The 23260-nt window shown below is 36.5% G+C and overlaps 2 protein-coding genes across 3 annotated transcripts in view; one reads left to right on the top strand and one right to left on the bottom strand.

Moving 5' to 3' along the window:
- Positions 1 to 2203: 2203 nt before the first annotated feature.
- LOC130561136 (gastrula zinc finger protein XlCGF8.2DB-like) overlaps positions 2204 to 23260 on the top strand; it is a 31229-nt gene continuing 10172 nt past the window's right edge. The window contains exons 1-3 of one of the 2 annotated variants that reach the window (XM_057345284.1): positions 2393 to 2498; positions 3176 to 3304; positions 3561 to 5770. In XM_057345284.1, the coding sequence (XP_057201267.1) occupies positions 3211 to 3304; positions 3561 to 4609 (1143 nt within the window). In that variant the 5' untranslated portion in view covers positions 2393 to 2498; positions 3176 to 3210 and the 3' untranslated portion in view covers positions 4610 to 5770. Of the gene's footprint in view, positions 2499 to 3175; positions 3305 to 3560; positions 5771 to 23260 lie in introns of those variants that run through there. The other variant, XM_057345285.1, reaches the window with a different exon arrangement.
- Positions 19135 to 20918, bottom strand: rnf7 (ring finger protein 7). Its single transcript, XM_057345345.1, has 3 exons — positions 20711 to 20918; positions 19851 to 19898; positions 19135 to 19586 (listed from the first exon to the last, which is right to left on the bottom strand). The coding sequence occupies exons 1-3, from the start codon at positions 20883 to 20885 to the stop codon at positions 19468 to 19470; spliced, it is 342 nt and encodes a 113-aa protein (XP_057201328.1). The 5' UTR covers positions 20886 to 20918; the 3' UTR covers positions 19135 to 19467.

Genomic DNA, 23260 nt, shown 5'->3' with positions numbered 1-23260 from the left:
TTTATGAATTTCTGCACGAGGTGCATCTAAACACTCTCATGCTCAATAACTGTGTTGACATTCTCTTCGAGTAGTCTTGTTGACCTTTTATGTAGTCTCAAAGCCCCCAGTGAGCAAGCCAAAGCAAATCTGATGAATGCAGCATCACTACAAGACTAAGTGTATATGCTTCTCTAAAAAGATCTTAAGAGACATGAGCATATTTGCATCGCGTTTCTGTTAAGCAGTAAAGGATACACTACAGAGTGCTTTTTAACACAGATAATATCTTCAGCTTCATGTTTTTACACTGGCTGTAGATTGAGGGAGGAGCCGTGACTGAACGCTTCTGGTGAGAAGAGAAAGTGAAACTGAAAGCATTCCCCAGCAAGCAATATCGCGTCTAAAAGAAGTCTAATAGCCGTCCAAACACAGCCGATGTCTAGTCTATAACAAGACAAAATTTTAGTGTCAGTGAATATCTCATAGACGTCTAACTATAGACCAAGAATAGACTAGTCATCAATTAGACTGCTAATAAACGACTACGTCATCTAATAAAACAATGGCTAAATAATTGTTTTTATTCATCAAAACAACTTAAAACTTTTATTAAAAACATTTAAGAACTCATGAATAAAAACATGAAAGAGACTAAATAAAATGTTATTTACAATATAGTTACAGTAAATATTATGATAATGATACAAATATGGAAAATTGCCCAAAAGCAACTTAAGATAAAAAATATAAAGAATGACAAAATAAAAAAAATAATTTAGCCCTATTCTAAAATAATAAATATAATACAAATCAATAGCGAAATTAAAAGGTTAACCATTAACCTTTTGTTGGTTTACTTATTTTAACAAACAAACAGTGAACTTTAAGGAAAATATGAATAGTTTGTTTTAAATCTTCATCTCCTCCCATCTTCTCCCTGGTGCTTGCTGAGAAGTTGATCATCACATCATCTGCCAAATAAGAAAACAAAAACATGAGAAAAGCATTTTTTACTTTAATAACACTAATTAAAACTGGAGTCATTGTCTTTAGCTTGGAGGCACACTAGGGCTGCGCAACATCACTTTTTAATAGTTTTTAATAATCATATTATATTGTCTTTACACAATGCCATTAATTGCTTTGTGTTTTATGCAAAACGTGTTAGATCGTATTGTTGTTAAAACGTACCTTGCCAAAACAAAGCTCACTTTTCTATATCATAATGATCTAAAGAATAAAATATATAAATTGCTTTCATATCAAATTCTAATAGGTTGCACATGTTGGATTCAGATCATTAGAGTTTGTGGGCACACGGAAACACTTGCATGTAAGTAAACATGTTTAAGCTAACCACAAAATGGCTCCACACAGTTAGCCGCTAAAATAATAGGGTTCCTATACACATGATAACCAATATTGTGGATAAATAATGAACACAAATCAAAACGAAAACACACATAGAAGACAACAGCAGAAATATCCTATCACGCATGCTGTTTGTGTTTGTCCGATACTCTCCACACTCCTACACGAAATGCTCTCTCTCAATTTCAAAAGACGCGTTCTCCGAGATCTGGCGACAGTGATCGCTACTAACTTTCAAGTCTCGCGTTGCCAGAAGTCTCAGTAGTGCTACAGTTGCCATTTAGAGGTCAAGAATTGTAATTGCATTTATGTTTAATTTGTTAAAATGAAAAAATAATAATATCGTAGAATGTGTTTGAATGTTATGTGACAGCAAACATAATACAAATGATGTAATGCACGTTTACTTGGATTTGATGATGTCATAACAAACCATTTTAACACTTTTTGGCTACACTCGTCTGAAAAAGGGCTGTTACAAATTAGACTTTGCCTCTATTTCGCTGGCTTCAGCATGAATTATCGCGCTCATAACCATGTCTTATGAGTGTATAACGAGTTTCACAGTGGTTCCGTTCACACTGTCAGTGTTTAGGATTGTATTTACAGCATTTACTTACTCTGGAAATGGGAAGAAAAAAAAAACTTAAACTCGACTAAAAGAAAATGAACGTGTTTCTTTTCTTCCCACATATTTTTATTAGAAAATATTTTGGTGGGTCTTGAGAGAGATTATAGTTGAGATCTCAAATTTCAAGTAGATTTTGTGGCAAATTTGTGGCATATTTTCTTACAGTGTACAGCGTATTGAAAAGAGAGAGAAAGATGCTGGAAAAAGTTACAAAAGGTGCAGATAAAATGTCATTAGAGCTAATATTAGTTATCAAAAAGAAAGAATGAAGAATGATAATAAGCTATATGAGCGTAATAAGAATATAAGGATTAGATTTATTTTATTTTATTTTTTTAGTTATTTATTAGTTTTTTTTCTCATTGTCACGCCACACCCCAGCCCGCCAGTAGGTGGCGGAAATGGACCTGTTGTTTGTTTGCAAACCGCCATAAAACCCTAAAAGAAGAAGAAGAAGCTGCGCACCAGAAAGAAGAAAGAGAACAGTTTGATATCAAGATCTTTAAACACAAAGGTTAGTGCACTGTATGGATGTCGTGTTGTAAACTTTTCGCTAGAAGAACATGACAAACATGAAATTCAATGCTAGATGATGAAAAGGTTTGCAGAGTGATTGAAGTCCGTCCCGGAGAATTTCTATAAAGACAAACGTGCTGTTTCACTTCTGCAAACACATTCAGTTCAGTTCACTGAGATAAAACCCTGATTTGTTTAAAAATTAATTAGTTTTCTTAACGTGCTTTACAAGTTCTCAGTGTTTAAAGTGTTTAGAAGAGTTTTGGTCCGTAACGATCTCGTATTTTTGTTTTATAATTTCAGAGTTTTCTTCATAAATGTTAACAGACATGTTTTTCCTGAATATTGCTTACTTATAAAATGTTTTAAAACACCATTCACTTAAGCATACTGTATCAGTCATTGATATTTCAGTCACAGAAATAAGATGTTTTATTTTTAATTTAATGCAGTTAATTCTTATTATTGCTCACACCACATGATCAGTGGTCCAAAAAATTGCCCCCCATTCACTTGCATTCTGACGCTTGGAAGTAAAAGGATACGTGGTATTATAACTCTGACTACAGTATTCTTCCAGAAGAAAGAAACATATTCAGTTAGGATGCCTTAAGGGTGAGTAAAACATGGGGGAATTTTGCCTGAAATATCGCTTTAATTTATTGATTTTGACAGGTCTGTTTCTCCAAGCCACACTTGAAAAGCAAGTTATGTGTGACGCAGAATTCATTAAAGAGGAGAGTGAAGACATGAGTGTTACAGACACCAGCACAATGAGAAATGAAGACGCTGCGGAACAAAGAGGTCGGTGTCCATTCTTGATTCCTCATTAATAATTATTAGTGAAAAAGTAAAACATAAAAATAAAATTAATTGAATCTCTATTATCACTACGAGTTTGTTATTATTTTGCTACGTTTTATAATGAAAGAACGAATTAAAAAACACTGTAATGGTGGTTTTTAGATATTTTAATGCAAAAAAAACGTACATGTTGTGCCTTTGATTGCATGTGTGTTCAATGTTTATAAAAATATGTGCTTCTGTCGTTTCATTTTAGACCTAATGGAACTGGAAGAAACAACGGTATCTGTATGTCCTCATTGTGGAAAGAGATTGGGAAGTAAAGAGCAGCTTGTGAAGCACATAAGAATCCACACTGAAGAAAAGCCCTTCACCTGCCCTCAGTGTGGAAAGAGTTTCTCAAGAAAAAGTTATTTCAAGACCCACATGAGAAATCACACTGGAGAAAAGCCGTATGCATGTGTTCAGTGTGGAAAGAGTTTCACAAGAAAAATTCATCTAGAGGACCACATGAGAATTCACACTGGAGAAAAGCCGTTCACATGTGTTCAGTGTGGAAAGAGTTTCTCAAGAAAAAGTAATCTAGAGGACCACATGAGAATTCACACTGGAGAACGTCCATACGCATGTGTTCAGTGTGGAAAGAGTTTCACACAAAAAAGTAAGCTAGAGGTCCACATGAGAATTCACACTGGAGAACGTCCATACGCATGTGTTCAGTGTGGAAAGAGTTTCACTCAACAAAGCATTCTTAATAAACACTTGAGAATTCATGCTGGAAAGGGCCCATACAACTGTCCTCAGTGTGGAAAGTATTTCAGAGAAAAAAATTATCTTGAGGAACACATGAAAATTCACACTGGAGAAAAGCCACATGTATGTTTTCAATGTGGAAAGAGTTTCACACAAAGAAACCATATAGAGAGCCACGTGAGAACTCACACTGGAGAACGGCCATACTCGTGTCTTCTGTGTAAAAAAAGTTTTGCACACAAAAGTGTTCTGAAGCAACACATGACAATTCACACTGGAGAGCGCCCATACACCTGTCCGCAGTGTGGAAAGAATTTCACAAGAAAAAGTCGTCTTGAGTCCCACATGAGAACTCACACTGGAGAAAAGCTACACACATGTCTACAGTGTGGAGAAGGTTTTAAACAAAACAGTGTTCTTAAGAAACACATGAGAGTTCACACTGGAGAGCGGCCGTACGCATGTGTTCAGTGTGGAAAGACTTTCACACAGAAAAGTCATCTAGAGGAACACGTGAGATTTCACACTGTAGAAAAGCCTTTCACCAAGTAGGGGTCTCTGTGTGTTAGAGAAATGGGCGTGCCGAAAGGTTCCTCGGTCAAAGGTGCTCTGCCTTGGCAACTGAGTTGACCAATCAGTGTTAACCACACACGTAGGTCATTCTTTTAAATAGGAAAAAGATCGCAGTAAGGTGTGTAATGCAAAGTTTACAAACTTGTGAATTTGTTAACATAAGCCCTTAAAAACGAAATAAAAATGTATCAGACGAGCCAGTGTTTTTGCTAAATTGCTGTAATAATACATTACAGAAGGTAACTAAACAGCTCTTACTCATCTAGAAGCAGCTGTCGTTATGTTTTATGAGTATTTCAGTCTTACTGCATATTTTTGCTTACATGCACTAAATCATTGTTGTACTAAAACGGTAGAAATGCCTTTTACTGTATGACAGCTATGTTGTTCTATTCTATCATGGCAGGAAACCTAGTGCTAGTGCAGTTGTAAGTGTTGTTTTAGAGACATTTGTACCACCCTTTCAATAATAATTCGCTTTTGATTGTGACACTTATCAGCTGTTCCTTAAATATCAGTTATTTCTAAATAGTTCAACTCCAATATAGGCCGTTTTATTTGACCCGTGCGCGCCTCACCCCCAGTTGACTTCAGGTTTTGTGTCTAATAATGTAACTATATTTGATTTAATTTATGTTGATATTAATTTGTATTGTTATTTAACTGTGTAATCGTATTAAATAAATGATTTGTTGAATTTTGTTGTATGTTCGTTTTATTAAATAAACAATTTGTTGAATGGGTACTGTATTTGGTCGCATTTAAACAAAGCGTATGTTGCACTGACATCTAGCCATTGAGCTCGGTATCGCGGTCTAAATTCAAAATATTGGAGACAAGTTTAGCCAAGTAACGGTTGTTCTCGGTTTCTTTTGATTGTTATCAGAAATATTCTACAGGCACTTTATTGTTTGTGAATGTGTACCGGAAGTTCAGTTGGGGGGGGGCACAAAAGTGCGCATGCGCAGAAACGTTTGTTTATGTTGTTTATGTGCAATCCCCTGAACCTTCATTTTAAATGTATAATAAAGCGCAATGTGATATTAACACAACCCAGCAACTAATTTCCCCTTCTAAAAGACGTCTAACAGCCATCCAAACAAAGCCCTGACGTCTAGTCTAAACAAGGCAAAATTTGGGCTGTCAGTGAAAATATAATAGATGTCAAACTATATACCAAGAATAGACCAGGGGGTATTCCAGAAAGCAGGGTTAACTTACCGTCAGCTAAACCCTGAACTCTCGGTTGATTAACCCAAACCTTGCTTACTCGGGGTGTGTAGGTTCCAATCACCAGTGGTGTAAAGTATTGGAGTAAATGTACTTAGTTACTTTACTTAAGTATCTTTTTGGCTACTTTGTAGTTGTACTGAGTATTAAAGATATTAGCAACTTTTACTCTCTACTTAACTACATTTTTGAACAAGTATATGTACTCTTTACTCCACTACATTTGTAATGACTAATGCAGTTACACATTACATTTTGCATGCCACCTATCTTATAATTAATATCGCCATTTACAGGGCAATGAAGGTACTACAATCTTGTGGATTTTGCTATAACTTACAAAAACTTGTCAACATGGCTTCTTTATATGAATATGAGTGCAGTATCAGGTAGATGTCAATCGCTGGCGGTTTATACACGGTTAGCCCTTACCCGCTATTTCTACAGTAATATATTGGCAACACTCTTGCCAGCTAGTTACTGTAGGTCACACATCTACAAAAGCTCTTGTTTTTAAAACTAACTCTTCCTAAATGTGCTCTAAACATGTTTGCTCAAAATTTGACCATGTGGTGGGACTATTGCCATGAAGTGATGTAAACCAGTAAAAAGAATGTATAGTATTTCAATTTTCAAAAGTGCTCTCACACTATATAGACAAAATATTAACCTATAGAATGAGTCGGACACAGAGAAATGAACAATCCACATATGAATCTCAACAATGGTGACAATCAACTGAACAGCTTCATGCTGCAATGCATGCTGGGTACATAGTACAAAACTCATTCATGATTGTTTGTCACCATTGATGAGGTTTGTATGTCAAGTGTCTAACTGTGTCTCAATTGCAAAGAAAGATTTTCTGACAGAGATCTTTCCATTATAACATGTAATCACTTTACCAAACATATCTTAATAAATCTTAAATGCTATATTATTATTATTTAATGATTGAATTCTTTCAGATGTATCTTCAGTTACTAAGCAAACATAAAGTTGCGGTTCCTGTAAAGTCCCTTTCAGTGTTATTGTATAAGTGTACATTTTAAAGCTACAAGAAAGTCAAAGAGTCCAACCAAAGCAAACACTGATCGCCATAATGGTGACTTAAAACATAATTGAACCACTATGAACTCGAGTTAAATCTCAATAAGATCTTACACAGATGACAGAAATAAAGTGAAAGTGGTGTCTGTAATATGTGAAGATGTTATTGATGTTTGTGTTTAATTCTCCTCTGGTGAAATCTTGACAGATTTATTGTGTTCATCTGTTATTTACACTTGTTCATCTAAGACTGTGTGACTTAAGTGCGTTAATAGATTCTTTATAATGTATCTTCAAACAGCCATTGCAGTAGTTTACTGTAAAACACCTACAGTAACTAGCAGGCAACAGTGTTGCCAATACAGTATATTACTGTAGAAATGGCAGGTAAGGGCTAACAGTGTATGTGAAATGAGGACATGACTGCAGCTGGCCATGAGGCCCAAACCAGCATGTCCAGTGCAAAAAGGCTTTGACTTTTTAATTCTACTTAACATTATTTTATTTATCTGTTATATTGAAGAGACCTTTTTGAAGGACTTTGGTTTACTTATGAGCACTTGAGCTTAAATGAGACTTAGGGTGTTTGTAATGACGTAGGTTATGGTGTCGACCATGATTTGTTGCAATTTTGAGGTGTTCAGTCTTATTATGATTTAAGAAAATAAATGCGATTGCTCACCTCACAAATCAACTGTTTCTAGTTTTTCACTGATGTGTCTCTTAAGTGTTGAGGACTAGTGCTGCTTTGAGCCTACATTCAGTATGAGTAAAATACTCAAGTACTGTTAAAATCAGATACTCAAAGACTTTTACTCAAGTCGTTTTGGAATTGGTGACTTGTAACTTGTAATGGAGTAATTTTCACTGCAAGGTATCTGTACTTTTACTTAAGTATGGTTTTCAGGTACTCTTTACACCTCTGCCAATCACCTGAGAAGAGTACGTTTAATCAACCTCCTGAAAGATACCCAGAGTTAACGCGCTCGCAGAAACAACATGAAGACATTGTCAATGGATCACAGATTTCACGAGTCACCATGGAAACGGCCGGGAAGCTTTTTTCACAGACTTAAACATGCATCGGTGTATAAAGTGCGGGATAAAAATCATAAAATTAAATTATTTAGGTTATGTGTTTATAAAACTAAACGCTATAAATTATTTATTTAATTAAATATATAAATATTTTAAATATATGCACTATTTTTATACTATAATATTTCAAATATATACTCATCATGGCTCTTTGTTACATAAACTTAAGATTTGTTGAGATGTTTGTAACTGTTATTTTAACGTGTCATGGTATTTTACCAAAATTGTGTTGTGTACATGTATACGTATCACATTGGTAATTTTGAAGGCAGTATTAAACCTCTTTTTTGTTCCTTCTCTGTATGTTCCTTAAAAAATCTACCTTTATTTGGTTTTCTGAAAACTGACTTTGCATCGTTTCAGCTTGATTTGCAACAGTTGCTGATGTAGTCATATTAATAGAGACTCTTTTAATTCTAGAAACTACATTGATCATAATTTTGGAAAAAAATGTGCAATGCTTTTCAGTACTCTACACTATGTATGATAATTAATTTACAGCAGAGGATGAAGGTCTGCTGTGACATGAGGTAGAGGTTTAAAATGTAAGGCCCAGTCATATATACATAATAATCATGTAGCCTTTATATATCCCTTTCAAATGCACATACATTTAGTTTTTTTGTTTGTTTCTTTTGACTTTGTTTGCTAAAAGGCCATGGCTTTCTAAATGGTAAAAGATGTGGAAACGGCCTGTCCTGAAAGGCTCATTGTAATTTGGAGAAAGGCCTTTCAATACTAAACTGTAGGAGGAGGCTGAGGATCAGAAAGACATTTTTATGGAATACAGTCAGTATGAAAAACCTTAAGTCTAAGTTTTTTATGTATTTTGTAAATTTAAATTATTTAAAATTATAATAAGTTATATTATTATAACTAATTTAAATATGTGAACAATATGCCATGGTGATCCCATTGGGGGGTCACCTAATAAAGCCTTGGAAACCTGCCAGCCTGGGAATCGAACTTGCAACCTTTGAAGTTTTAAATCTGTCTCTCTGACCATTAGGCCATAACCATCTTTCACCCAATGCATCAAATATTGCCTAATAAGTGGACAAGAGTCATGATATGCAATCCTCGGGAGTTAAAATACTTCACTATTAACATAACTGTTGGAAATTGTTAGATGTGTATATTTATCCAGTGATATTTGGAGATGTTTTAATAAACCTAATTCAAAGTATATTCAATATTTAATATAAATTACATAAAGTTTAACAATAACAGTTTATATTATTTTCTTTAAAGATTATTCCATTTTAAAAGGTTAAATAATAAAGTTAATAAAAAATTAGTTGTGAATGCTAAATTGCGATGGCTGAGACTGGAAATGTAATTGTAATATTGCTGTAAAATTATAATATATTATACGTAATCTGTGCTTCCACGCCCACTTGACGCTCATCAAAAGCGCACACATGTGCAGACAACCCCTAAAGCTTAGTAACATTTCCTTGAAATGAACTAACCCTGGAACATAACCTGCTCCGGAACAGTTTATCTTCAGAGAGTAAGTTGCTATGTTACTTACATACCCTGAAATTTATCTCCGTTTTTGGAACCGAAAGTTGGGGTTATCCGCTAACTAACCCTTAAATTTACCCGTATGTCACATAACCAGCTTTCTGGAATACACCCCAGTCATCAATTAGACAGCTAATGAACGACTACGTCATCTAATAGAAAACAAAACAATGCGGCTAAATAATTATTTTTATTCATCAAAACAACTTAAAACTTTTATTAAGAAAAAGAACATTTAACAACTCGAAAAAATAAAAACATGAAAGAGACAAAATAAAATGTTATTTATAAAATATAGTTAAAAAATATTGATTATGATAATGATAAAAATATGGAAAACTGCCCAACAGCAACTTAAGATAAAAAAAATAAAGAATGACAAAGTAAAAATTTAAATAACTAAATCCATATTCTAAAAAATATATAATACAAATCAATAGCGAAATAAAAAGGTGAACCCTTTTGTTGGTTTACTTATTTTAACAGTGAACTTTATGGAAAATATGAATGGTTTTATTTCTTCATCACGTCCCATCTTCTCCCTGGTGCTTGGAAAGTTGATCATCACAGTATCACAGTATTACTGTTACATCTCTAAAATGTAAATGTAAATCTAAAACTTTTTTCCACTGAACACAATATGTTTTATTTTTAAAGAGTAAGTAGCATGAGATAATGAAAATTACATTTCATGCAGTGTGTTATGTTGCCGTGTTTGAAAGTAAGCTGTCTGCCAAGTTGTAAGTCCGAAGGTGAATAAATAACAAAGTTATTGGCTTGTAAAAATGGGAGTCGACTCTGAATCATGCAAACAAGACATGAGCTAGTCCGAGTCTCTAACCGCCGCGTATCTACGGCACTAGACATAGTCCCCGCCAACGTTTTGCTGCCGCGAAAACTTCACTAGTCTCCTCCCCCAAAACACTGTACTAGCTCGTTCGTGATGCGTGTGTATCATGTCTAGAACCTGTGTTCTACGTTGAGAAACTAAGTCCGTCTTATTTCAACTACCAAAGGAAGAACTTCTGAGGGAACAATGGTTACAATTCATTTTTCAAACGATACCAAAGGAGTATAACCCCAGGGTATTACTGGACAAGGACAAGGAGTTGTGCCGCATGCTCAGTGAGATAGGGTCTGACCTTTCTCATGTAGAATAAGGCATATCGGCATGACCGCGTTGGCTTTGCAATGTGATCATTGAAGGACAGCTGTTCATCAAATATGACTCTGAGGTTCCTGGCTGTTTTGGAAGAAGAGATTGTGGTATTGCCAAGTTGGATGGTGAGATCGTGTTGCACCGTGGGGTGTGCTGGAAACACGAGTAGTTCTGTCTTGGCAGGGTTCAGCTGGAGGTGGTGCTCTTTCATCCAAGCTGAGATGTCTTCTAGGCAGGCTGTAATGCGAGCTGCTACAGTGGTATCTGGGTGAAATGAGATGTAATGTGCTCTATAGCTACCTAATACAGAATACTGTAGTATACGTTAATAGAGTGTGATCATTACCATAATATTCCACAGTAATGTAGTACTATTTACTATAGTAAACACTAAAAAGTATATATCCCAGTATTTTTATGTGATGTGATACACCTGAATATGTGTTATTGACTAATGTTTTAAATAGAGAAGTTTAAAATAATGATAATTGTATTTTTTATTTATTATTTGTATTGCATAAGTTTCATATTTAATACTTAATATTATGGGTGTGTCGAACTTTAAATGTTTACCCACTCATGTAGCCTGCGTCCTTTACGATCTCTTCTCAGTGACGCGTAAAGCCGCAATACATAATTACTGCAGTAGATGACGATAATGAACCATTTCAGCTTGTAATAGAGTAAGAAGAAGACGTTACACAGTAGTGATGGAAATTATGATTAATTTGAGTGATTCGTTCTTTTTCAGTTCGTTCACCAAAATGATTCGTTCAGATTCGTTCACTGATTCGTTCAGTGACCATTTCTATAATACACCAGCAGGTGCCGAAAAAGAGTTGTGTTATGTCAACGAACGTATTAATGGACGTATAAACTGATTACAGGCTTTATTAAAATGTGTGTCTCTGATCTACTCATTAAATAAATGAAATAAGTCTAAATAAGTGGTTCAGATGACCAACGCACAAGGTTTTTCTGCATAATTAAAAAGTTAATTGTTTGGTCATTTACACATTCATAAATCTGGGATTATGTTAAACGTAAAGTTTATGTATTTTAAATAAACAAGCGTGCAAAGTAGCCTACCTGTAACTGCGCTTTGCATCCGCATTCTTGCTGAACAAGACTCACATGCTAAATGACCGACCTACAGTGTACACTCTCGTTCAATTCGTTCACGAACGATCTCTCTCTCTCGTTCAGACTCAACAGAGATTGGTCAATGTGGGCGTATTCGTTCAGTGGAAGATCTAACCAATTACACGTCCCTTCACAGCCGGAACTGGAATGCTATTTGCTGACGTGCCGCGAATGAGAGCTAACCAATACTTTTTTGTTTTACAGTTTTTAGAGAAGTGCATGACATGAATTAAACGTAATGAAGTCGTTTTTATTTGAAAGAACAATAAATGATACAAAATGCACACAAAACACCTGTGCTTGCAGTACAATAACTGAGTAAACAGGGCTTGACATTTTCCATGCAATAAAAATGACAATGTTAATTTGTCTTTGTTACATTTAACCTCGGCTTGCATTTAATTATTTTCGTAAGGATCTTTACATTGTGTCCGTTTCTGTACTTGTTGAACAAGAGACCTCATCTTTCATTTCGTTTACGAGGCAGAAGTAACAGCTCGTTCACGAACGAGAATCAGCGGGTCCTGTCGTTCACTTACGAACGAGATCAACGAGATCACTGATCGTTCATTTCGTTCACGAACGAGAATCAGCGGGTCTCGTTCAGACTCAAACACAGGCTCGTTCAGTGAAGGGCGTATTCGTTCAGTACATTCAACCAATCGTATGCTTTGTCAAAGCTCACTCTCGAACGCCATAGCTCGTGCTAGACACTCTTTTAAGCCAAGACGCTCTGTGCTCCAGGGAGAGATTTCAGTGAACGAGAAATATGAGTCATTGCATTTCGTGAACGAGAACGATTCGTTCACTTAAAAGATTCGTTCAAAAAGAACGATTCGTTCACGAACGAAACATCACTATTACACAGCGCTGCTCAAGAAGGCACGGAATGTAGCTTTTGGTCGCGCTACACCGCTACTTTCTTAAAAAAGAAATTAACTACTGTAAAAGCTACACTGTTTTAAAAGTAGTTGAGCTACTGCCAAGCTACTGAAAAATGTAGTTAAGTTAGTAGCATCGCTAGTGCTGCATATTTGTGGGTGGAGCTAGTGCAAATAGTCTCTGCCAACAAGGCGGGCTATTTGTACGTTAACTGCAACTGCACTTGTAAAGGAAACATCCAGGCTTGCACATGCACAGACTAGCGAGGTGAGTGATGTTAACAGGAATACGCTGTATTTGCAAGAGTTAAAGGGGTTCGCAATGCTTCCAATATTAAATAATATTCTCAAATCTTGTTGATCTGAAGCTCATTCTAGGATTTTTCATTGGAATAGCCATTGATACAAAATTCATTTTAAGGGAAAATAATTGTCTTATTTCAGATATTACTTGTTACTCCCCTCAAGGTTTAATAAAGGCTCAAGTCGTTCCTGGGTTTTAACGGGCATTTATTCGATGACAAGGTCTTCAAACATGTCTTTACATGTCCCCTTATTACTTATTTCCACATTGCCGTCAGAACTGGTATAAATAAAAAACACAGAAAACGTAAATTAACCTTAAATTCTTGACATACTTGCCGACAATACTAAACGAAATCACATAGAAAACTAAGAAATAAAGCATACATTTATGCCATGTAAAATAATATCTTAATTAGCTTGTTACAAACACAGTTGCGTAACACAAATAAATGACAAAGAAAAAAAATATACCTAATTGGCCGCATAGACCCGAGAGGGTAAACTTCATCTTCACGCTTCACCAACAAACTTATGGATGACTTTACAATCTTCCGCGAACTTTTAGACAGATGGCTCGCAAGCCGCAGCACATATCTCTCTGATCCTAGCTAGTTCACCCCTAGCGTCCCCATGCCAACAAATTATAATTTGAAAGAACAAAAAATAAGTTCCCACCTTTTCCACAAAGTTTTTAACAAAAAGAAATAAACATAAAATTATTATTTATTAGCCATGAGACATTTATTTCAAACATATGATTTTTAACCTCTCATATATATTTATATTTTAACTGTGAACCATATTGAACTGAAATATATGAGGTGCCTTTGACGGCAGCTACATTACTAATGCAAGCCACTCTTGTTGAAGATGTTCTTCTTTGCATGTTTGCCCTTAACAGATTATGTGCCTGTGTTGATTCACAAGCTTGACAGATGCTGATTTGGATGACAACATAATGATCAATAAACCAGAAGCTGAATCTGCTTGTTGAGGGACTGCATACATTAACAAAGGAGTTGTTTGGCAAAATACTTGGACCAACCTGCCTTGAAGCGCACCAAGCCATGTACTGCACAGGCGGATATATGAATGCTTATTTAAAATTATTATTATTATTATTATAATTATTCAGCCTTATATTGTTGTAAGCAATATTAGTTTACACACTTCAAGTTGTTGTGTCTGTGTTTATTACAGAAAAACCTTAAAAGCATTTAAGGCCTTACATGTAAGCATATGTGGCTCAGGGTCAGCAAGTTACTGGTTTCAATAATGTTTCATTAGTTGCTGTAACATCCTTGTCTGCTATACAAACCTATTTTATCTATGCAGTTTCTTTGTATGTTTCTCTTTTATCATAATGTGTAACTTTGTTACACTTTCTATGAGCGGCCTCTACACTAATATCAGTTTGTTATGTTTTCCATGCCCCGTCCTGGAGTTCCCGAAGACACCAGAGGTCGCCAGTCCAAGCTCCGGGTTGTGGCCTGATGCTCTTCCCAGTTCAGCCAGATGCTTGTGATGATGGGCAATCCACCTGATGACAACTAACAATTACCATACTTTAACTTGAACAAATATATTCTTTTCATACGTTTTGGTATTATTGCAAACTGTTCTGGTATATTGTAATTTAACAATATTTAAAATAATAATATACCTAGATTAAATATACTTCAATTAAATAATTTACCGTTTCTGACGATCCAAGATAACATTTATTTCAGTTTCATCAGTGTACATTGCATTGAGAAATAATACCATGTGTCTTAATATCATATACTTTTTTAATATTATGATGTATGTACAGCTGCTTTGCAACAATGATAATTGTGAAAAGCGCTATATAAATACAATTGAAAATTGAATATTTTGCAGGTAGGAATTGTTAGTTTAATTCTTAGCTCATTGGTTAGACTCAGTTAGTCAGTTTAAATGTGTTTATATAATATATGTATAGTTATGTGTAATGTTATTTGTAATCTCCAACGCTGCTCCTGGAGAGCTACCATCCTGCAGACTTCAGCTCCAACCCCTCTTCAGCACATCTGTCTGTATTTATCCAGCAACCCTGAACACTTTGATAGGATGTGTTTGATTGGGGTTGGAACTGATATCTTCAGGACGGTAGCTCTCCAGGAGCAGGGTTGGAGATCCCTGGTTTAAGTTATGTGTTAAATGTGTAACACCGTGGTCCTGTGAGACATATCATTTCTTTGTATGTCCCCACATATAACAGAATGACAATAAAACTGAGCTGACTTGAATGTGTACACTCTGTACTTTTGATACTCAAAGAAATACATTCCAGAAGCTTATTTCTTCTAATGCAATAACTTGTCAGTTTGAGCTACCAAACAAGGGTCATGTAATCTAACAAAACAGATAAGTCACATGTAAGGTTACAAGCTTATAATAAAAATTTCTAGTAGCAAAGCTGTCTTTATGATGGTCCTATCACTTTATTTTAGAGGCTGTAATGTGGCCCATTTATTCATATTTTATCTGTTAATGTCTGTTTTCAACGTATTACAATACATTTTGGTTTCATTAATAATCAAGCATTAAACAACAGTTTTGTTTACAGAGGCACAACTTTAAACAGTTACAAATAGAAACACCTTCAGGAGGGTCTGTTTATATTACACATCATATGTCTTACTCTAACAGGGTACCTGTCTAACTGTGAATTATGTTTTCCATGTCATTGTTACATATTTCACTACAAAACATTTTTGTTAAAAACAATTACAAAACAGTTCAAAGACTGATATGTCCAATAGGCCAGCATGTGTCATCATCGGTTGGAAGCAGCACATTAGGCTGATTAGACGCCAGAGGAATGGACTACTTGCTTTAAAAGTGTTATGTATATTGTGTGTGTGTGCGTGCGCATCCGTGTGTGTGTGTGTGTGTGTCTCTCTATGTCTATGTGTGTTAGTACGTGTGCATATTGTGTGTGTGGAGTGTTTTGTATGTGGGTATGTCTGTCTTCTGTGTTTTCAACCTTTTCTTGTTTCTGCAGGTACAACTTTAATTATTTTGCTTATAGTCAATATGTCTCATGTACAGCTGCTTTGTAACAATGAAAATTGTAAAAGCGCTATATAAATAAAGTTGAGTTGAGTTGAGTTATGAAAGGGGCTCAATAACAAATATTGATGCATAGGGATTGACTGGTTAAATATTGATGTTCATTTCTCTTTTACATGGCTCTAAACAAACTTGGCTATAGAAATATGCTTGTGTATATGAAAATATTGTTTGGAGAAAGATGCATTTAAACTTAAAAAGTGTATTGTATATTGTGATTCTGAAAATGTACTGTATATGCCTTTCAGCATTTAATAGTTGAATGGGTCCGTCTAAACAATATTAGGCATTTAAACAACACTTGATTTTTCGTAATAATCACTCTATACAGTTGTAGACTACTTATGCTCTCAAAATAAATAGTCAAAAACCAGTCTGCTGGGTCTGTTTGTTTGAGTAATGGTGTGGCGGTAAAGTTCCGTGGTCCAATGTGCATGCACAAAACGACGTGTTAACACGTAGTTTACGTGTTAACACATAATTACGTGTTAACGCGCAATTACGTGTTAACACGTACTACGCGTTAACGCGTAATTGTGTGTTAACACGTTAGTTTCACACGTTTTGGCCTTTCTGGCCTTCCATAGAGGGCAGTGTGTGTGTGCTTGTGGTACTTACTGGACCACTCAGGCGGAAGCGAAGCTTCATACGTCAACTATGACGTCAGTCGTCTAAAGCGTTTACAAGCCTCGATACGTGCTTCACTGAAAGCTTCCGGGATTTTTCGACACACGCTCCGATACCTCGGCTCAGAACGTAACATCACTACTTTAAACACAAAGGTTAGTGCACTGTATGGATGTCGTGTTGTAAACATTTCGCTAGAAGAACATGACAAACATGAAATTCAATGCTAGATGATGAAAAGGTTTGCAGAGTGATTGAAGTCCGTCCCGGAGAATTTCTATAAAGACAAACGTGCTGTTTCACTTCTGATTAGCAGCATGAAAAGCAAGTTTTATACAATTCTGAATGGATTATATATAGCACAGAAACCGCACAACAAGCACTCCCATTATAATTACTAAAACGCTGTCACTCATCTTCATCGAGACCTCTAGCACCCCAAAACCAGGCCTAATAATAGTTTATGCAAGGAATACAAAAGCCCCGACATGGAGTTGATAAATATAGTGGAAAGATATATAGAGAGAGAAAATTACCCCTCAAAAAAGTAGAAGCTTCCTCTTCCCGACTGCGAGTGGAGGTTTATTATTCTCCATTTTTTAGCTGAAGTGAGCTTCACCGGAGCGACGTCAATCAAGCAGTCATGTCAACGATGTCCTGCGCTTAGCGGTCTTTACACATGGCGTTTAAAATTTAAAGAGACATGACAACTAGCCCATAAACAAACTTAATATAAATTATTGTAAATATTTAATTCACGAAATTTACCATATCCATTTCATGAATTTAATCACAATTGTCATTATAATTTTTACTCAAATAAAAATATCTGAGGGACCCCCTAAGTCTATTTTTTACTTCTTATGGGGGTCCCTAATGCCTTATGGGGTGTCCCGGATCCCCCCACCCCCCCCTCAATTCGAGCACTGCATTTAAAACCCGGATGAAATTGCCTGATGTGGCCCGCAGGCCGTAGTTTGCCCACCTCACCTAGGCGTTACCTTGGACAGCAACCTGTCTTTTGAAACCACATATCAAACGTCACAAAAACAGCCTTCTTCCATCTTAGAAACATTGCCAAACTGCGGAATATTCTGTGTATTTCTGATGCAGAAAAACTAGTTCATGCATTTATGACTTCAAGACTTGATAGTAATGCGGTACTTAGTGGTTGTGCTGCATCATCATTAAACAAACTACAGTTAGTTCAAAATGCAGCTGCTAGAGTTCTTACAAGGTCTAGAAAATGTGACCACATAACACCAATTTTATCATCCCTACATTGGCTACCCATTAAGTACTGTATAGACTATGAAGTACTTCTAATCACTATAAAGCATCAAACTGTTTAGCTCCCGCTTATCTAACAGAGCTTCTATCACGATACAATCCATCACGCTCTCTACGATCACAAAACTCCAGACTTCTGATAGTACCTAGAATAACTAAACCCACCAAAGGGGTAGAGCATTCTCATATGTAGCACCTAAACTCTAGAATAGCCTTCCTGATACTATTCGAGGGCAGACACACTCTCCCGATTTAAATCTAGATTAAAAACACATCTTTTCAGCATAGCATATGATGCATACCAGTATTATCTCTTGTTTATAAGTAAATGGACAGCAGCTACGCTAATTATTCTCTCTCTGCCCTCCTCCCCTACTTACATCGCGAGGTATGGAAGGAGGGCAAAGAGAATAATTAGCATAGCTGCAGTTCGTTTACTGATGGTCTTATAAAGCGCTATATAAATAACACTGAATTGAATGACAGACAACTAGTTGTCCAGTACGGTTCCTTTTACACAGGATCTAGATGAATCACAATAGAGAATGTGAAGCCAAATGTCTCGCCATATGTTGCAGTGCCGACGCCATCTTGGAAGGATCATACTCTCCACTGCTATTATTGTTTTGATATGTACCGTTACTTGTTTTGTTTGATATATGGAGAAATCGAAAGAACCATGGGCTTTTCCTGAACAACTGCATAATGCTATTTCAGTTTTAAACACATCAAGACCGACCTACCAGTTATATTTCCTAATACAAGAAAAACAAAACACTGCATTGAACGCACTTGCAGCGATCCTCCCAAGATGGCGCAACATTCAACATGGCGTGACGTAGCTTCACATTCTCTATATCTGGATCTAAAATGGCGAATTTCGCCAAAAGGTGACAAGTTTGCATCCTTGCTTTAAAGCAATATTGAGTATGTGATATATCATAACCATAGAACTGCCTTTGATGATTTAATACAGGACGATATAGAGCAAAAAAGTGTCCCAAACACATTCTTGTAATGCTCCTCATCCAATAAGATTCAAGTACCGCAACGATATAACTCTGTTCATCTGTATAACAAGTAAACAACACCAATAAAACATTTGAGTATTTTATTGATTTCTAGCACACTTAAAACACACACATTCATAGTACAACAGTTCTTCAGTTCATCACATGTGATGCTACAAACCCGGAGCTCCCCTAGCTGGCTCAACTTAATGCTGCATTAGGTGACAGAGGGGTTTAAACTAACTAGCGTCACCTGAACGTCTGCCTGCATCCATGATTTCACTCTGACAGTCACGTACATGCACATAGGTGGAATACACATTCGGTGGCAGGAGAGATGCTCTGATAATCAGTCCTGTTCTCCATAGGTGGAGAGGTGCCAAAGTGGACGGAGATGATGCGAGTACAAGGCCCGAACCCTCACTTGCCAATCCTCTGTACCACCCAGTCCTGTTGGCACAGCGGGCATCTGTTGTTTTGCTTCACCCACAGGGACATACAGCAGTTGTGGAAGGAGTGGTTGCACTCTCCCCAAACCACTGAAACACAAGACAGAAGTGTGAGATACACAGAGACGCTGGTTTGAGCCTCTTAAAGTGCAAAGTATAGTCAATTATTCAAGGATGTATGTGAAAAAGAAGAGAGACATTCATCACTCCTTACTTTTACACCATTACTTTATAGTAACAATAAAAACAATAAGTGAGAAGAACATGTGAAAAGAAAACACAAATGAAGAGAAATCTGCAGTGCAACAGACAGGGATGCCATCTGTTTTGAAGGGCTTACTGTAATTGACTTACCAACACAGTCTTCTTGCTTGTTTTCAGCCTGGCATCTCAAACACGCATCTAAAATACGTTAACAAATACACACGATTAATTTGATATAAAAACATGAGCAGACCCTTCAATATTACCATAAACCAGAACAGGATCTAGCTGAAATCTGAGTCATATTTTCATTTGTAGAGGACAGCTGCCTACCTAGACTGCATCGGTCATCAATAACATTCAATTTAACATTTGATGGAACAGTTCTTGCGCATCAGTTAAGGTGCATACAAAAAAGGTGCATTTATACATTTCGTTTTTTTGCTTTTTAGCACCCCTTTAATCATTTTAGAGCAACACTACACTTGAACATTAATGCATCACTCTTCGGCAACCAAAAAGGATTTGATAAAATTTGGAGAATTATAGGTTCATCAGAATGTTACACTTATTCGAGAATTTGATTCGGTGAAACGGAGAATTATACAGGATCATATGAACACTTCACTCAGCATTTTGAGCACCGTAAACACGCTCGAGTCATCATTCATATCGTATGACAGTTTCAACGTTTGATTTAAATACAATCGGTTTTCTCACCATCGTGGGTGTATTGTCAAGTTACATTGGAGTGTTTTATAATAATCTGCACTTAAACGTTCCCATCAGATGTGCGTTGTAACATACAGCTGACTAATCGTGGTCTACTGCTGTCTTTTGTTTTCAAACACGCGTGTAACTTTTCTAGAAATGACCCTGTGACGTTAGTCTGTGTGGAAGTCGTGTTCACATAATATACCGAGAATAACCAGCTAGCACGCACAATAAAGGACAAATAAGTTACAGCAATGCTATCTGGTTGCTAGCCGGTTAGCCTGAGAAACACTTACCCATTACTTGAACCCGGCATATAGCGCAGGTATCACACTCCACGTCCCAGCTCCACATCGCCACTGCGTTCCACTTTTTGAGGGAAAACATCTTGTCCCCCCCGGACTTGGACCCGGACGAGCCACTGTGTGTGTGAACTAAACCCGGCTCGTCTCCGTCGTCCATCTCCGCCATAGCGAAGAGGCGCAGCCGCAGAATCAAAATGGCTGAGCTGCGCTTGTCTGCAGACACGAAACTCGGTCTCTCACCGGAGCTGTCAATAGACAAGTCTGTGGCTGGATTTCTTCAAATTCGAGTCAAGTTTGACCATCTGGCCTAATTTGGCCAACGATTTCCTTTGAAAGAAGCGTCATCAAATGCAATTTGCTGAGTTAATAATTGTGAAAGGTTACAGTGAATACAAATAGTAGCCTTTAAATAAAGTGCATAATGTATCTGGAGCAATTCAGGGTCTTAGCCTACCTAGAGATATCCACTTATGGGATACACATTAAATAAAATATGTTTAAAAGTGACATTGTCTTTATTTAAGGTGGCTTTTTTCGTGTTGCTTACTATAATACAAAACTCACACAAAGTTGAACTGAAACATTCATCCAATCACCCTGCTCTCAACTGTTACCCAATTCTTTATTCTTTTTTACACCAAGGAGACTGTCCTGCAGAGTTTGGGTTCAACCCAATCGAACACACCTGAACCATCTTAACAAGGGCTACTTGAAAATTACAGGCAGGTGTGTTGGAGCAGCTGGGTTGGAACTCAAGTATGGAGGAAGGTACTGTAGATCTCCAAGAACAGGGTTGGAGATTCCTGCTTTAAGTGCGTTATCATAACGTTTTTCAGTAGATGCAATTGATGAATAACACACAGTAATATTGAGTAATAAACATACAATCAGACATCTGTGTATTTCATAACATAAAATCCACCGGGGGACTGCTTGGGTTTGTTAATATTCCTTGCATTATGCTTGATGGTTGGACTACAGTAATCCTCAGTAATGCTAATGTTGTAGCCTAAATCAACTACATTTTATGGCATTATTGTTGCATAGGACTATATAGAGCTTGTTAATCGACGTCACGCCGCGTTGAATGTTGCGCCATCTTGGGAGGATGGCTGCTAGTGAGTTCAATGCAGTGTTTTGTTTTTCTTGTTTGATTAGGAATAACTATGGTAGGTCGGTCTTGCTGTGTTAAAAACTGCCATAGTATTACGCAGAGTCGTTCAGGAAAAGCCCCTGGTTCTTTCACTTTAGATTTCTCCATATATCAAACAAAACGAGTAACGGTACATATCAAAACAATAATAGCAGTGGAGTATTATCCTCCCAAGATGGCGGCGCCACTGCAACATAGGTCGTGACGTCAGCTTCACATTCTCTATACAGCCTATAAGTTTCTTGTTTCTGTATCAGTTCCTCGTTTGGTCTATTTAAACTGGAATGACATGCATGTTTAATTTTGTCTACCTGTCATCATATCATCATATCGTCATCTGAATAAACAACCCTTTTGTTTTTGCTGAGAAGATAAAGGAGGGTTAAAGCGACACATTTCATTTAAGCCATTAGACAGAATGGTCACACTGGGACAGCTCTTGATTGAAAGTGCTGCTCTTCATTTTTAATGCCTCTATTACAGGATATTAAATTGTGTGGATAGGAAAACAGGAAAAACGTCAACCAAAAATAAGAAAATAGAAGAACAATTTAAATCCTATATATGCCATTGAAGTAATGCAGTAATTACCGACTATTATCTCTCTAATAAAAATGAGAGAAGTTAGTTGAATTATACATCCCCTTTTACGTTTCGTCTTAGCTTTCTGCTTATAAATTTTGATATAATATTGTTTTGTATTATTATTAGTATTAGTATTATAATTAGGCTACTACTGTCGTCATCATCATCGTCGTGAGAACACGAGGTACAATAATATGAAACAGCTTTTTTATGCTTTATTGAACATTTTGTTATAACAAAACAATGTTACAACATAAACATAACATAACATTAAGAAACACTTAGATTAATGAAAAGAGAGAAAATAGAAAATAAAATATTACCAACAACTAAAAAAACAAACAAACACACACACAAAAAAAAAACAGGAGAGGGAATCACACAAAAAACAACTTTTTTTTTTACAAATTAAATCGGATGAAAAGCTTATAAGCATGAAATACAGCTTCATGTAGGCTAACTGGGTGCTCGTGACGTCATCACCCATTCAAGATACTGAACAGAAGACGTCCCATGCATGCGCGTGCACTTTTACTGAATCTAAAAACAGACAACTCATATATTTTTGCAGTTAGTCATGTGAGAGTTGAAGAGAGAATGAAGATCAAGAGAATGTTGCCGAACTTTGCATGTGCGCTCGTGTTTCTGTCTTGGGTACATCACTCTCGCGCTCTTGCACGCATCATTCAGACTCGCATTGAAGGAGGATAAATGAAGGAAGCAGCAGACAGATGTCCACTGATCACAGCAGCACTTTTGTTCAACAAAGTTCCGTCCATCCGCGGATGAACACCAACACCGAC

The sequence above is a fragment of the Triplophysa rosa genome, linkage group LG11 (genome assembly GCF_024868665.1).
Source record: "Triplophysa rosa linkage group LG11, Trosa_1v2, whole genome shotgun sequence".
Lineage (NCBI taxonomy): Eukaryota > Metazoa > Chordata > Actinopteri > Cypriniformes > Nemacheilidae > Triplophysa > Triplophysa rosa.
The sequence above is the reverse complement of the archived record's forward strand: the minus strand, read 5'-3'. Positions and strand labels throughout refer to the sequence as shown.